Source organism: Cyanistes caeruleus, chromosome 3 (assembly GCF_971803275.1).
Source record: "Cyanistes caeruleus chromosome 3, bCyaCae1.hap1.1, whole genome shotgun sequence".
Taxonomy (NCBI): domain Eukaryota; kingdom Metazoa; phylum Chordata; class Aves; order Passeriformes; family Paridae; genus Cyanistes; species Cyanistes caeruleus.
The window spans coordinates 114,553,477-114,570,384 of NC_141703.1; the positions used below are offsets into that span (position 1 = coordinate 114,553,477).

The 16,908-nt window shown below is 41.6% G+C and overlaps 2 protein-coding genes across 32 annotated transcripts in view; both read left to right on the forward strand.

Annotated features, from left to right (window-relative positions):
- SYNJ1 (synaptojanin 1) overlaps positions 1 to 6,172 on the forward strand; it is a 51,325-nt gene extending 45,153 nt beyond the window's left edge. For 19 of the 31 annotated variants that reach the window (XM_023945730.2, XM_023945755.2, XM_023945770.2 and 16 more), the window contains 2 exons: positions 719 to 930; positions 4,048 to 6,172. In XM_023945730.2, the coding sequence (XP_023801498.1) occupies positions 719 to 930; positions 4,048 to 4,899 (1,064 nt within the window). In that variant the 3' untranslated portion in view covers positions 4,900 to 6,172. Of the gene's footprint in view, positions 1 to 718; positions 931 to 2,508; positions 2,533 to 4,047 lie in introns of all 31 variants that reach the window. The other 12 variants (XM_086883756.1, XM_086883755.1, XM_086883754.1 and 9 more) reach the window with 4 other exon arrangements.
- Positions 6,173 to 6,294: 122 nt separating this feature from the next.
- CFAP298 (cilia and flagella associated protein 298) lies at positions 6,295 to 16,092 on the forward strand. Its single transcript, XM_023945828.2, has 7 exons — positions 6,295 to 7,584; positions 8,752 to 8,919; positions 10,086 to 10,153; positions 11,654 to 11,812; positions 12,225 to 12,356; positions 13,636 to 13,731; positions 13,821 to 16,092. The coding sequence occupies exons 1-7, from the start codon at positions 7,446 to 7,448 to the stop codon at positions 13,929 to 13,931; spliced, it is 873 nt and encodes a 290-aa protein (XP_023801596.1). The 5' UTR covers positions 6,295 to 7,445; the 3' UTR covers positions 13,932 to 16,092.
- Positions 16,093 to 16,908: the final 816 nt, after the last annotated feature.

The window sequence follows — 16,908 nt, forward strand, 5'->3', positions numbered from 1 at the left end:
ATGGTATCAGAGAAACTGAGTAAAGATTGCAGTGTTTGGTCTGAGCACACTGGTGTGTCCAATTCCGGCTGTTGATCACTGAACACTCTATGCATTGGTAGTTCTGTCACCAATAACATTTAGAATAGCATTTATGTCTGACTCTTAAAGCAACTTCTTAAACTTACAGTTTAGAAAGAAACTTTATACATATAAAAATACATGTTTTATAATAGTGACTTCCAAAATACTTTTCAGTACAACTGAAGTACATCAAGGAGTGATGTGGTTTCTGGTTCTGTGTTTGTGTAAAATCTCAGCATGGTTTGTGTTGGAAGGGACCTTGAAGATCATTTAATTCCATGCCTCTCCCTATGGGCAGGGCCACCTTCCACTGTCCAGGTTGCTCCAAGCCCTGCCCATCCTGGCCTTGGACACTGCCAGGGATCCAGAGGCAGCCACAGCTTCTCTGGGCACCCTGTGCCAGGGTCTCATCCCCCTCACAGGAAAAAAATTTTCCTGCTATCCCATCTGACCCTATCCTCTGTCAGCTTAAACTTAAGTAACAATTTTTAATGGAAATCTACTGAGTTTTTGATGATTTCCCGTCTCGTTGCCACGAACACCGGCTGTTCTTACAGCCCCTTCTCTGCAGTTCTCTTTGGTGCTTCCCCATCCTACCATCCTTAAGATTGGTTACAACTCTGTACTGTGACAATCACTGCAAATGTACTTCCAGGCTCACCATTACTTCCTGAACCACTAAAGCCTCAGGCTGCTGGACCTGCTCAGCCCAGCACTCCTGTGCTAAGGATGCAGGAGCCCCTGATCCCTGTGGCACCACATCCATCTCAGGCCAGTGCCCCGCAAAGTCTGGAGCCCCCGCAGCCGCCACCTCGTAGCCGCTCATCTCACAGTTTGCCTTCTGAACCTGCTCCCTCCCAGCAGCAAGTAAGTAAAAAAAACCCTTGTAGATACCTTTTTTCACTGTGTAAATTAACACATCTTGTACTGGATGCTGCAGATTTGTGAGGAACTCTTAAAGCAAACACAGAAACAAAAATACAGGTCTAAAGATTGGATTCAATGGCCATGGGGGTCTAGGAGAGTAATAATTGCTTATGTGTTGTCCATGAATAACTAACGTCTTAAATACTAAACATTGAATTTAGGATTTCTTACGATGGCCTTACAACTTATGAACAGCTCATTCTTAAAATCTTGTCATTTGGCAACTTTCTATGGAAAAACACTCAATCTAAAAAGTTTAATTTTATAATGGTATGTGCATGACAAGCTGTAGAGTAAGTAGCTAACACAGGTTTTAAATAGTTATTGCATGATGTGGTGCTTTATGTTGGTGATCATTCATTGAAGGGAGATAATATTGATAAATAAATTAATCAATTAAATCAGTATATTAATAAATACTTAAGAGAAATAGAATTCTCCCCATTCTGCAGTGTCAGTTAAAATACAGAAACCTATGCACATAATGTGAAAATTTCATACAGTAACATTAACATTCTGTTCTCTGGGAACATTTAGACTGTTATGATAAAAAATCACCAACTTTTTCTAGGAAAAGCCATAGTTTCTTACTACTGCTTAAAAAGGCAGAAGCAGGTTTTCAGTGCTGCTCAGGATTTTTCTTATGCCTGTATCTGAAGGCCTTTTTTGCTACAACAGTTAATGCCTATTTTGTACCACACTGAAGCAGCCAAATTCAGTCCTCAGTGAGCTGATTTTTGAATTCAAACTGAAAAAGCTTTAAATGCTTTTCCTTTCTTTCTTCTGACCTCTTTCTTTGCCTGTGAATTGCTTTTAGTTTTGGAAACTTAGACCCAGAAATACAGTTTTCTGAATAAAAGTCTTTAAAGAAATACAAGATCTCTTGAGAGGTAGTGAATCCCAAGCCCATCCTTCTGTGCAAATCTTGATTGTCATATTGAAGAAATTAAATCTCTCCTTATAAAAATAATCGCTTGTACAGTGTGAATATTCAGGACTTTATACAACCCATACATTGGAAAAGAGAAATCGTTACTGTAAATAGATCTTTACTGTAAAGAAAGGAAATTCTAGAGTTCCATAGAATGACAGGCATTATGTTTTCTTCAGCTTGCAAAACTATTACTATAGATGAGGGATAATGCCACCATAGTTTCCAGAAGGAGAGCTGTGGGGCTTTTCATGTTAGTAGACTAGAATTAGACCATCCCTACTCAGATTCATATAATTCATCTCCAAAAAGCAGCACAATCAGTTGCACAATGAGTGTCTGTATGGAAATATCATTAGAATGGACTTGAGTTGGTCTTTTATGACTCTTAATGGTTGAGCTTACAGTAGAAGACAACAGAAATTGAAAAATTAGTGTAGTGTGTAGTAAATCCTTGTGGTTGGTATTCATAGCTCAAAAAATGGCTTTGTGAAAACTTCTGAAAGTATTTTTAACATGAGGTTGATTTGTTACTTGGATTTTCTTCCTAATTTTCTTTCCTTTGATGTCTGTTTCTCTTTCACAAGCAGGAGCAACCGTCAGGGTAACAGGTATCTGACTATTTACCAATCTTGTATGTGGCCTCCATCTATTCAAGCAGAAAAGATGTATGAATGTTGTTTTCATACATCTGCAGTCCCATCCCTGTTAAAAACCACCCGTCTGCATTCATGGATTGACTGTCATACCATAGTTTGCTTTTTCCTTTCATAGTGCATTTAAAAATGAAACTGCATTTATTAGGGCCAGAGCAACTATTTTGTGTCATCATCTTTTATGAAACAATTGGACCCTCACCTATGTTGCTTAGTCACTGTTGAGCCTCCTGACTGCAGTCTGTGTGGGGAAAAAAAGATCAGTGTTGGCAATAAACGTTCTCTTTAATGCAAATAAATCCTGATGCTATTGCACTGCCAATTTTTTTTTCAAAATAAACCCCATATATCACATTTCTCAAGCAACCGAAGTAACTTCTCAAGGAACTTACTATGACCCAAAGCAAAACAAACTGTTACAATTTTTAAAACACTTGGTTCTAGAGTTACTCAAAGCAAATTTTTATTTAGAATAAGGACCAGTTTGGATTCATAGTTTCTTTGGGATCTTCTAAATGATCACAAGACTTAACCAGTTGGTGCCAGGCTGCATTTGATCTCTATTCCTTCTACAGTTCAGTTTTTCACATTTTCCCTGAAGTTACTCAATGCCTTTGTTTTAATATTATTCTGAAAAAAACTTCAACTATAGACAGTCAATTCAACTGTTTGGGTATATTAAGTTTATCTGTTAAAATCTTAAAATTTTTTTGTGATATTTGAATTCTTAGAAGCTGTTTTAACTTAAGCTTAATTCATTTGATAAGGGGAAGCTCCAAACTCTGTTCCATCAGTGTGCATTCTGAACAAAGTAGATACTGCACCTTTTAGGACAGTTTGTACAAGGTAAAAAAGTTGCATTGTTGTTTGAAGCAGTGTAAAAAACCAGGAATATTTTAGTTTTAAAAGCTGAGAAATTCTGTGGAGAAAACAGTCTTCTCCAAGGATAACTTGTTATTTTAATTATGAAATCAGTGATTGTCCCTTTCCATGCAAAGAAGTACTGGAGATGCCTAGGAATGCCTATCTACACAGAAATGTCTGACTGCATATACTAATAACACTAATGTTTCCTTTCATTGTGGTGCTTTAATGCTGTTTGTAACATCAGTATGATAAACTCCCAAACAATGTAACCTGGAGCTTTTAATTTCATAGTTGTGCTGGGCTATCCCTTGCTTAGAATACAGTAGCATTTCCCCAACATTTTCTTAACCAATGTTCGTTTAATGTTTTTTGCTGGGATCGTGACCTGCAGGAAGTAGGTTCCAGCTGCATCAACCACCGAGGAGGGGGGGAGTGGTGTTCAACAATTTACAGGCTTTTTGTTAGACAGGGGGCTCAGGCTGTTGTTTCCATTCTAGTTAAAACAAAACTGGGTTGAAGTTTCAGCTGAGAAGTGAGAAGGGGGGCAGTAGGAATAACCTGGAACCAGTTGCATGATTCCTGAGCACATTGTTTCCTTTGCAGCTGAATCCCAACGGGACATATGGCACTAACCCCGAACCCCAGCTCAGCAGTGACCCTTTTGAAGACCTGTCATTTCAGCTGCTCGTGTCCAAGATGCAGACGTCTGTCCGAACATCACCTGCTCCAACCTTAAACCAAAAGGAGTTGATACAGTTGCCTTCAGCAAGGCAAAGAAATGCGGATAATTCGAATACTGTAAATTGCATGCCAGCAATGCCTCCTATTCCAACCTTTCACTCATCCCAGGAACATCAGCACAGCTCTCCAAATCCATTTATTACTGGGCTGAGCTGCTCAAATCCATTCACTGAAAGAACTCCTAATGCTGGGAACCCATTTAGGACAGAAACACGGGAGTCCGGGATAATCTCACAGGTACTGGTAGGACCTGCTGCTTCCCACCCATTCCCTCCTCTGCCCCCCCCCAGCTGTAACACAAGCAAGCCTGTGTTTCCTGTGGAGGCAGCTGAAAATACATTTTGCTTGCGAAGTAAATCTCTCAAGGTAGAAAACATACAGCCCAAAGGGTGGGTGACGTTTGATGAGGACGAAAGCTTTCACACAAAGCTGAAGCCATCTGCGAGTGTTCCGGATTTTAAGCGACTCGGCTCCGGGAAATCAGCTGGATTCCCAGGTTTGCTGGGAACTGAGCAAAAGACTTTCCTTGGTTCAGACTTTAACTTTGATGGTGACTGGAATAAAAGTTCTACTGATTGCTTCTGTACAATGCCAGCAAGAAAACCACCTGCACCCCCTGTTCCATCCAGAGCAACCAGCAACAGGTCCCCTGCAGATCCCTTCCCCTCCCTGGCTCCCAAGGTGTCACCAACTCATGATTTTACAGAAAGATAGACGGTCGGAGATACAAAAGGTTGTATTTGTTGCTACATTTATCCAGTAGAATAATTGGGCATTTGAGATTATTCTGTGTGCAATAATTAATTGTTAAATGCACTGAAACTTAACTCTGCTCATAAACAGCCACTTCTGCTTGTGTATAAATTTTGAATGTGTATATATGGTAGAGCACAAAACATGATCTGAAGTTTATTAAAATCTCAATGTAATAGTATTTGAATAGACAAAAAGAGAAGAAGGGTGAGCTACTGTCTCACTAAAACCTATCAATCCTGGACACAGATTTTTGATTAGGGAGCTCTTTCATTTCTGTTCTCCTTTGTGGAATTTTACAAGAAGAGGCTCCCTGCTGGTAGCCTCCCCTCTCCCTTTTGACTGTTTTGTTAGTTGATATTTATAAGTATTTACCAAAGAGCTGCCAAAGTTTATTGAGATTTGAATGTTGACAAGTATTGTTTAGAAGCTGTTTAATTTATAACAGAGGCTATGGATATTTGTAAGGCTTATATTTGAATTTGAGGCACAACAAAAATAGTTTACTTTCAAAATAGAAACAAAACTTCGCATATTAATATATTCAATTAATCTCCTGTGTCAGTACATTTCAGTTACTAAATCCTATTGTGACAAACACTCACTAGCACTAATTCAGAATAATTGTTCCATATCATCCATTTATTCATTACTATTTTAACTGTACTTCTTTTTTTTTTTTTTTTTCCCACAAATTGGAAACAGCTGATATAGCAAGCTTTTCCTCAACCTCTGGAAAAAGTCCCCTTGGCTTTTGAGATACAAAGCAGTATTTACCAGTTGCAGACTTTGTAGTCTGCCAGCCAGGGGGTGAAACAACACGCTTGGATTGTATTTAAAGTAGTGAAATATCCCAGGGCAGCACGCTTTTTAAATGTTCAAATGCTCTCACAACATGATCCATGAAATAATCCACTGTTCCTTCGGACAGCCCCTGGTTAGCCACGAGCTGCAGCTGCCTAGAGGAGTGATAGTGAGTTTTCTATTGTGCTTATTTCCGTTCAGGTCATTCAAGTTGTACATTTGGAACAGCAGTGGTACTACTTGTGCTTCGGTGTGTGAGTTACCTTGTTTTACTTGCTGTTGCTGCAAACATCTGTGTGGTTGATGTTTTGGTATATTCTTACATTAGCAAACCAAATTCAGGGGGGAACTTTTGCTAGTGGGAGTCACGTGGTAAATATGTTGTCAAATATTTAATTGCAGTGATTAAAAACTATCTGTCTGAACTGTACCTGGTGTGCGGCACCTCTGCACTTCACAGGACTGTGGGGACCACAGGGAATACTCCAAAATTCCAGTGTGTGTGTGTGTGTATATATATATATATGTATATATATATATGAGCTGTAGAAAGGCCCTGCCATGTGTTGACAGGAGCAATGAGCAACAGTAGATGCTCTGAAAACACAGAGGATGGAGGTGAGACCCCCTCCCCATGTGTCCCTGGACTCTCTGTGTTCCCTGTCCCGTTGTCCCTGTTCACCTGGAACACCCAGGTACGCATGAAATATTCCCACCCTTCTGGTCTGGGTGGTCATTCTCTCTGTTGCCCCTGTGTTACCAAATCCTCCTAAATTGTCAGGATAAGTAAAACCCTCTACAACTGTCTTTTTAGTGTCAGCAAGTCAGGCAATACTTTATTCTTGGCCAGGAGCAGTGTGGCTGACAAAATTCCAGCCTCCACACAGACACTGATACTTTTTCACTTATGTATACATTTTGGTAAGCAAAGGCATTAACGTTCATTGGTTCTAAATTACATCATTATCTTTCATTAATTAGTATTCTGTCATTTACTGGTTATTGATTTCTTACTTCTTATGCTAATTAGTCCATACTGCTGTATCTTTTTCTATCTTTCCATTTACTAGGGAATTTCCAGTGCATATACTGAGTTTTTATCTGGTAGTTTCTGCAGTGTCCTTGTAATCCATAAATTCTGCATTCTAGATGTCCAACCTCACCAGTCCCTCTTTCTCTCCCGGGCTTTGTTCATTGGACATATCCGAGTTAGTTTACCAAAACGGAATGTTTCAGGGCTTTTCCCAAGCTGTCCCCAAAAAAGTAACTTATAACAACTTTGCTAAATACTGGCTGAGAATGATTTTAGAATGGTCCACTATTTATAATTTATATACATATAGGTGATGATTAATGAAAACAATTAATTCAAAAGCAATTTAACTCTTTAACTGCAATTAGGAAGGCGGTCTGTCGTTTCCAACGGCGGGCGGGGCGCGCGGGCCCTTTAAGCGGCTCCCGTCCCCTCACGGAGTGGCCGGAAGTGGAAGCGGCGGCGGGACCGGCGGAGGCGCCGCGGCGGCGGCTCTGGAGCGTCCCGGCGGATCCCGAAGGATCCTGGTGTTACCGGCGGAGGCGGCAGCGGCCCTCCCCCGCTCTCAGGGCCTCCCGAGGCGCTGGCCGCGGGCGGTCCCCGTGCTCCCTCCCTGCCGCGGGTATCCAGGGACTCGGCTCCGTTGCTGAGGGGCCGCCGAGGCTCGGCCATGGTACGGCTGCACGTCAAGCGCGGCGGCGAGAGCCAGTTCCTGCTGGAGGCGCCGGGCAGCACCCGTCTGGCCGAGCTGGCGCCGCTGGCCGCCCGCATCCACAACGGGCGGCTGAAGGTGCAGCGCCTTTGCTCAGGTACCGCTTGGGGCCGCGGGGGGTGGGAACGGCCCCCAGGCAGCGAGAAAGCGCCGCCTCCGGTCTTAACAGAGCTGTGATCGCACAGCGCAACCGCGTGTGAATTCCCGGCTTTGGTGTTTTAGTGAAGGCACTGCACCCCGCTGAAAACTCTCCCGCTGCGTGCGCCTGCAGCTAGTGCACGTAGTGGCTGCTTAAATCAGGGAATCGGGGAATGGTTTGGTTTGGGAGGGACCTTAAAGCTCCCGCAGTCCCAACCCCTGCCGTGGGCAGGGCCGCCTTCCGCCATCCCAGGTTGCTCCAAGCCCCGTCCAACCTGCCCTTAGACACTTCCAGGAGCAGCCGTGGCTTCTCTGGAGCCCTGTGCCAGGGCCTTACCACCTTCACAGGGAAGTACTTTTCCTCAGGATCCCATCTAACCCTGCCCTCTGGCAGTTTGAAGATATTTCCCCTTTTTCCTGTTACTCTAGGTCCTTGTCCAGAGTTGTCCTTCAGGGCACTGTGAAGTGCTCTTTCGTGACCAGCAGTGCCCCAACCTGTGTGTGAGGTGATACTGGCTACCACCAGCATCCCCTGCCATGCAGTGGAGTTAACGACATGTCTGAATTAGTGCTGAGTTCACTTCTGGGGCAGCTTTAAAAGACATTTCTCATCCCACTGTGGGGCTGTCAGAGCAGAGATTCCTGTCAGGTGTGCCTGACCTGGGTGTGCAGCCCACTCACACCTGCTGTGTAACAGCCACAATATTTGTGCGGTGTCTGAGGCCATACTGACACTGCTCTGAAGTTTAAAAAATCTGACCAGGGAAATACCAAAATAAAAGGTTTATGACCACTAAATACCATGAGGGTTTGCATCCTTGTGAGTGTCATTTGTTATTTTGTTTTACTGGTATGCAAAATTTATAAATTTATAAATTTTAACATAATTACACCATCCCAATCTATATATGTGTGTTTATATCCCTTATTATTTATTCCTTATATTTACCTGTTTAAAAACTAAAAGCTAGGGGCAAGGTTTATGTGCATGTGTAAAAAGGCTTTCACAACATGCAAAATGGACTATAGTCCATTGGACTATATAGTCCAATGGACAATATAGTCCATTTTGTAGATGGACTATAGTAACAGAGACTTTTAATCTTGTTCTCTAAACACTCTAAAGAGATGGAGGAGCTGGCAGAGCATGGTATTTCCTTACCTTACAATATGCAAGGACTGACAGAGGAGCAGATCAAAGAGCTGAAGTTGAAGGATGAGTGGGCAGAGAAGTGTGTCCCAAGTGGTGGAAGCATCTTCAGAAAGGATGAAATGGGGCGAAGAAATGGATTTGGTAAGTCATATGTCAATTCTTGTTTCCTTCCCTTCAGACACAGACAAACCATAATAAAGCAGGGGAAAACAAATCTCTAAACCTGGAATGGGATAGCCAAACTGTAAGTTCCACACACAGGAATTCTGTCTTGGGTTGGAATCTGGGATAATGCTGATTAACAAGCCTGAAGAGCAGTATCTCTCTTCAGCACATGAACAGTCACCAAGAGCAAGTTTGACTGTTCCAGTTTAGTTTACTCTCCCCATAGGTAAATGTACTCTGGAAAACTGGTATTTCCTAGGGACTCCAAGATACATCAACAGATTTTTTTTTTTCTAATATTTCTCCTTTTTTCTCACTGACTAGGACTCAGATTCACTGAGCATGTGTTTGTAAGTGGAGGACAGCCTTGTGATATTGACAAAGTTAGAATATTGAACAGTGACGAACCAAATGTCATCAAATGATGCACTCAGATGGGATATAAGATGGGAATGAGTATGCTTTAGCTAGATTTTTGTTTTTGAGGACAGGCTTTTTATAGCAATTAAAATAGATATGTGATATGAAATGTACAGCATGTTTGCAGAACTGTCTTCACTTAGATTGAGATTTTAATTAGAATTAATTAATTAGAAAAGTCAGAAAACTGCAAACTGTTATGCACAGTTAAAGCATGTCTGCCAGTACAGATCAGCAGGGAAGGAGCTTTACTTGGTTTGTTGTGGAGGGTATGGGATTATGGTTGTTGCTTTCTACTGAGGACCTTTGTCTCAAATGAAGTTCCAGATCATGGAATCACAGAATAGTTTGGGTTGGAAAGGATGTTTAAGCTCATCCACTTCCATTCCCCTGCCATGGGCAAAGACATCTTCCCCTAGACCACACTGCTCCAAGCCCTGTCCAATATGGCCTGAAACACTTCCAAGAACGGGGCAAATACCAGTCACATGTCTTTGGGAAAAGTAAGTTTGTTTTCTCTGTGAAAAGTACTGCGTGTTTCTTAAGTAAGTAAGAAATACAGGAATGAGTGATCTAGCTGGTAAATTGGCTGCAGCTTAGTGGTATTTCTGCTGCTTTATGATTTAATACTGTTTCATTTGCTCACAGTGCAATCTGGACAGAATGTGTGCTTGGTTTCTTTACAGTAAGTGTAGGCTATGAACTATGTCTCTTACTTTTAGCTCCAAATGAAAAAATGCAGCAAGTTATAAAGAAGACAATAGAAGAAGCCAAGGCATTAATCTCAAAGGTGAGTTTCCTCAAGTGGTCTGTGGGGCTTTCCTAGAAAGTGCTGTGGAGTTTGGCATCTGAAAAAATCAGACTTTTTTCAGTGCAAGGGCTCACAGTTGTTGAGAAATTCCAGGAAGTGAATAGCCTCATAAAACCTGACATTTTGGTTAATGATTTTCTTCAAGGTTTTGGCAAGTGGTTCAACAGGTTAAGGAATCAGATACTAAACTCCAAGGGAATGCTGACAGCCAAGCCCATGTGGAACGATTAAATCACATTCAGTTTTATCCTTGCAGTTTGCTATTGATGTGTTCTTTGGGTGAATGCTTGTCGTGCTTTCTGGTGAAAAATTAACCACATTCTGTGCTGTTTTTGGAGTTAATGAAGTCTTTTGACTTTTATGTGTAATTAATTGAAAAATATGTTCTAATCTCTTAGATGATCACAGAATCACAGATGGTTTGGTTTGGAAGGGACCTTAAACTCATCCAGTCCCACCCCACTGCCATGGGCAGGGATACCTTCCACTAGACCAGGTTGCTCAGAGCTCAATCCAGCCTGGCCTTGAACACTGCCAGGAATGGGGCAGGGGTTGGGCCTTGGTTTGACAAGCACTTGGAGTCATGCTCAGTTCTGTTGAGTATGTGTTTTCAAAAACAAGCACAAGGTTTGCCCTGATGGGACGGTGCTCTCAGGCATTCAAATTCACATTGCCAAATCTGTAGGTGCTCTGTGTTGTGTTTCAGCTTTTGTATGACTTTGAAACACAAATTTAGTAACATTTATGAATGGAGTTAAGGATAGTTTGGGAAGTGGTTTGTTAGGTTCACCACTTTATAATGAAAAAAAAGAAGAAATGTGTATTTGAGGTTGTAGTGGCATGTTAACCAGATCAAGAACATCCACAAGGAGGCAACATTCCCTTACCTTAGTACTTAAGAAACTGTTAAATCTGTAGGGAAGACCTTTATTTCTTGTCTTCCAGATGTGTCATGTTCCTCTTTTATTCTTGCCATAGGGTTTGCAATGATCTCAAGTACTTGGTCTTACAGATCTCTGCATGAGCTGTGCAGTTTGCCAAGCTTTATACTTCTGCTCGCATGTGCTCTATTTTTGTCTCGAGTTTTAAGTCTCTTCCCCATCCCTTGTTTGAATTTTGCTGGCTTGAATCATGTTCATGAGTCACAAGTGATGAGCCAAAGCGTCCCTGTCTGGCATCTGTGGTCATATGTGTTCTGGTTTGAGTCCTGTGTTCCACAGGCAGTTGTGTTCTGCACAGTTTAGTGACTTCCCTTGTTTGTTTCCTCTCCCACCCCATGTAAGCAGGCTAAACAGAGGGGCCAAAAGTGAGAGATGTACTCCCAAGTCAGTATTCCAGTGAGAAAATTTGCACTCGTAATACCTTTGTGCAGCCTGTTAGCTCTTCAGATCTCCCATCACTTAACCTTTGAACTGGCCACAAAGCAAAGTCTTTCTGCAGGTTTGCTTGTATTGCCAATGATCCCTGTCTGTGTTTCAGAAACAAGTTCAGGCCAATGTGTGTGTTAACATGGAGATGGTGAAAGACGCATTGGAGCAGCTCCGAGGGGCTGTGATGATTGTGTATCCAATGGGATTGCCTCCACATGATCCAGTTAGGATGGAGTTCGAAGATAAAGAAGACTTGTCAGGAACTCATGTATGCAGTAATGTATTCCTATTATATGTAGTCCTGGGTTAAACATGGGCTATGCTGTTCTTCATCTTATTGTTTTGTTTATTTATTATTGAATAATTCAATTATTATTAAATAATTAAATATTTATTTACTTAATCTTATTATTTTGTTATTGTTATGAAGGTTGTTTTTACCTCCAGTGTGGAGAATTTGTTGCCCAAAGTGTTTATATTAGATCAAGATTGAATGGAATATAAATAAAAAAACATAGATGAGTATGAGGAGAAGGATGTAGAAGTAGAATGTAAAATTACATTTCATGTTGGGAATTACAGAAAGATATTTTTTTTTCCCTCAGAAAAAAAATCTGGTTTTGAAAAAAAAAGCAAGAAACAACATCCCCCGACTCTTCACCTTGTTTATTTTGTCACAGGCTGGAACTGAAGTTATAAAAGAATCGGAAGCACAGTTATGGTGGGCAGGAAAGCAGCTGGAAGAAACAAAGTTGCTATCTGACTATGTAGGCAAAAATGAGAAAACAACCATCATTGTCAAGATCCAGAAAGTGAGTATTGCTGGGAGATGGCTCTACATGGTTGTCAGTTCTCTGTGGAAGAGAACTATCCGTAGGAGTACAAAATGGATTAGATTAGTTCCAGCTTGAGCATCTTAAAACTGTACATCTGTTTTAAGGTTTGAATGGATTATACTCTGAGGTTTATCCTTTAGCCTGTCAGTTATGTACTGTAGTTGCTATTTCTTGCTCCATAGTATCTTTGTGAAGCACAACAAAGAGGTATTTAAAGAATAGATGAAATACAAACTGAAAACTCTTATGGCAAGTCTTGGCACCTGCGGTGGGTTCTGCAGTGCATCCCTGAGAGGTAAGTCAGGTGATTTATGTGTTCATCACTTAGAAGACCAGATTTGCTTTTTCTTTCCTCTCCAGGGTCACTTCAAAATGGCATGGCATCTCAGTGGCTGCTGAAGTGTAGGCTCCCAGGAGTGTTGTCTGTTTAATTAGCTGATGGACTTGCTCAAAGAGCAAGAGCAGTACAGGGGTTCCTCTCTGCCTAAACAGCCTCAGACCCTGTTTGTTCTTGAGAGTATCCACCATCTCCATGCACGACGCTGTGTTTGCAGTTGCTGACAGCAGGTGTTTTCTGCTGTGTCCATTGTTTCTTCCAGGAGCACAGTTGCCTGGATAAGAAATTTCCTTTTCTTTGTAGTGGTTTGTAACTCCCTTACTTCCCTGCATTACTGAATCCTATGCCGTCCTGTGTCTGTATTAGTAGGGGAGCTAAAGATGTGGGCCCATCCTAAGATACCAAGAGTGACCTTAAAACAGATTTATTATGCCTTTTAGAGTGTAAATTTAAGAAAAATAGACTCAATCCTGTTTGCATCTTCCATTGATGTCCACAAAATTGACAGCATGATTCAGCTAGAGAGATGAAAAAAATAAACCTCACTTGAAAAGATAACCCTCACTTCCCTGTGGGGGTGGTCAGGCCCTGGCACAGGTTGCCCAGAGAAGCTGTGGCTGCCTCATGCCTGGAAGTGTTCAAGGCCAGGCTGGACAGGGCTTGGAACAACCTGGTCTAGTGGAAGGTGTCCCTGCCTGTGGCAGTGGGGGTGGAATTAAATGATTTTCAAGGTCCCTTCCAACCCAAACCATTCTGTGAATGCAGCCACAGTTACTCTGCATTTATTTTCCTGTCCTGAGGAACCATATTAAATTTGAGCAATCCAGTTGTCTGAAGAAAGATTTTTGTTGTCTTTGTATAGCAGCTTCTCCTCTGTATCACAAAGGCCATCAGCAACATTTACAATTTCCCTTCCAGAAAGGACAAGGAGCTCCGGGGCGGGAGCCTGTGATCAGTCACGAAGAGCAAAAAGAGATGATGCTGTACTACTACAGGAAGCAGGAGGAGCTGAAGGTAAGTGTTCCTTTGGGGCCCGAGAGCTGGGCTGCTCTGACAGAGCTCAGGCTGCGTCCCTCACTGCCTCCCTCCTCTCTCTGCCACAGAAACTGGAGGAGGAGGAGGACGACTCGTTTCTAAATGCTGAGTGGGCAGACAACCATGCTCTGAAAAGGCAATTTCACGGTGTAAAAGACATCAAATGGGGTCCAAGATGAAGCTCTGCAAACCCCTTCTTAAGCTGCTCGGTTGATGCTCTTGTTTGCAGCAAGGAGTTGTATTGTGTGTGGTAGATTATTCTGACAGCAGCTGAAATTGTCACTTCTGTGGCCTTAGGTGTTCAATAAATGTTCATATTTCTCTGTGACTGCAACAGCACTTTTCTCTGCAAAGAAATGAACAAATTCTCTTGATGTTTTGTATTTTATTAGAAACTTGTAACTTGGATATGGAAATGTCAATCTGTTTCATAGATAAGAGATCTAGTAAATATGTACAGGAATGTTTGGTGTTGTTCAGAGTGCTCTTTATACTCTCTTCTCATTCTTGCATTACTATTAGATGGTGTGCTCTGGAGAAGATAATTTATTTAACTAATCCAGGGAGAATTGGGATTTTTTTATGTGGTTGTTCATATTTCAACATAGCTATTTCCAAACTGTCATTTTAAAATGAGTTAACCTCTTAATATTTGTTTAAAGGAAGTGTTTTTGTATAGACACTAGTTATATCCTTCTGGAATGCATCATTTTCATTCTTTGGATTTAGTTTATCTTGCTGGTATGTAGAGGTTGACAGTAATTTGTATACAAAAATAAGCATCATTTGCAGGTAGATTGGATAAACCTAAGTTTAATAGCAATAGATCTCTTAGGATGGAAGTAAAGAAATCATCATGATTTTCTGTATTAGTGTGGTTGAAGAAACACCAATCAAGTTAAAAGTCAAGTGTTTGGTGAACTCACAGCTTGAAGATTGGATGCAGAAAAGGTCATTAATGCCACTCAGTGAACTATTCATGGTGGTTTTATGTCAATCACTGATTTTTTTACTCTTAAGGAATTTTGGGGTCTGGTAGTTTTTCTTGAATTTCAACTTTACAGTAACATGACTTTTTACAAAAAGGAAAACCAGCATTTCTGAGTTGAAAAATTTCAAATCATTTACATTTAAAATTTATTTGGAATTATTTCACATGGCAAAAAATGTTTTTTAACAAAACACTTTGTTCTACCACTTCCTAAGAGGAAAATCAGTGTCCTGGAGCTTATAATATTCTCATTTCCTCTCTGAAAGCAAGAGAAAAGCAGGCATAGGAAATATTTAACACAGTTTCTGCACTCATTTGACTGCTGTTCTCTCCTGTAATTGGTGCTGTTTTTTTCTTTAGCTGAGCAGACTTTACATAGCATTGATCCTTTTCAGAGTTCTCACAACAGTGTGGATCTGCTGGATTGATTCATTGTGGCTGAAATTGAATGAACTCACTGGAAAATTATTAAAGAGTACCGGAACCCAGGAAAGCCTATGGGTATTTAACTATCCAAGGAGATAATGAGATAGAAACACCACACTTTTCAACTTTGCAAAAGCGTTTTGCCTTTTTTTGAAACCATTTATTTCTGGAAGTTTAAGAGGAGCAATGCCCTTCCAAGGAGAAAATCCATTCTCTCTCAAAGGAGACACACAGCAGAGCATTATTAAAATGTTTGGTTTGTGGCCATATCACCATCCTGATGAATGGAAATGGTTTCCACACCTGGTTTCATTCCTTTTCTCCTTTTCATGGTTTTGCTTTCCCACATTTTGCTCCATTCTCTGCCTCACCTAAGATTTGGAAGGATTTATTTCTTGCTTCCTACAACCTCACCCAGTGTTCCTGGTGACAAACTTGAGGCTAACTTCAAGGGAGGAGTGGGGAGTTCAAACAGCCACACCAGCGCTACATGTTGCCTTCCAGCAAGTTCAGATGTTGATGCTGGGTCATATAATTTCCAGTAAATTTCCAGTTTGTCCTGCCCACAGCCATGTGTGGGGCACGAACCAAATAGTCCAAACAATTTGCAAGCTCTCCTTTGCAGTATTTTCTCCTTAGGCTGCTCTTCTGGGAAATTGCAAGGGTTTGACTGCTGAAACTCCATCCCACAGCCAGCCCTGAGTGTCCTTCCCATAGCATTGCTGCTGCTGCCTCATGGCACCCTCCCTGTGGATACCTCCATCTTCAGCCTGGAGAGATTCCAGCTATGGCACTGAAGCTGCTGGTTTTTTCAGGGCTTGGGACAGATAAGTGCATGCCTCATTAATTTTCTGTTTTGTCTTCTGGATACTTTTGTATTGTGTGTTGTTTCAGAAAGATCCAAATAATTCAATGTCTGTTTATCAGGTTTTTCCATGTTTGTCTTCATTCTGACTCAGACTGCTGTGAACAGTGAACATTTGGAAGTGAGGTGAACCACTAATTGACAGCTTTCCCCAGGTAGACTTGGAAAGTTTATGCAAAATGAATAAAATAGCAACCCAAATTCAGACTATAAATAGTTCAAAGGAACAGATCCTGAGTGAAGCCTGACCTCACAGCCTGAAGAAAATGCTGCTTCACCTGCCCTGCTCAGTTTCTTCTGGTGCTGGGGTTTGGACAGGGTTTGCCACTATGTTTGAGGATCCATTTAAACAGGCATGCATTATTAAGCACTGCACTTTTTTTTTTTTCCCTCCAAGCACATTCCCAGTGGCTGTGAAATGCTCCATCCTGGGAAGCAGCTTCTTCTCTGGCACCTGCAGGAATTTTTTGCTGTCTGCCCACCAGTGTGTGGTGCCAGGCAGGGAGGAAAATCAGGAGGGGATCAAGTCATCAGTTAAATCACGATTTCAATACAGAAGGTCTTTTTCCTCCAAGGCTGTAAAAGCAAGGAGAGGACTGGGAGTTGGGAAAAGTGAAGCATTTTGCCCTAAGGAAGGGACTTGCTTCTTAAGCTGCAAACTGCTTTCTGCTGATCATCTGCCACTGCAGTTGTTTTGCCACCAGGAGTGAAGACCCTGATTTCAGCTGGAAATCCCAGCGAGGGGTATCAGATGGACAGATGTGTGGATGAAGTGAACTAACTGGGGAAAGGACCTGGGTGCCCAGTGTCAGGAGCAAAGGCAGTGGGCACAAAGTGACACACAAGAGGATCCCTTTGAACATCAGAGAGCACT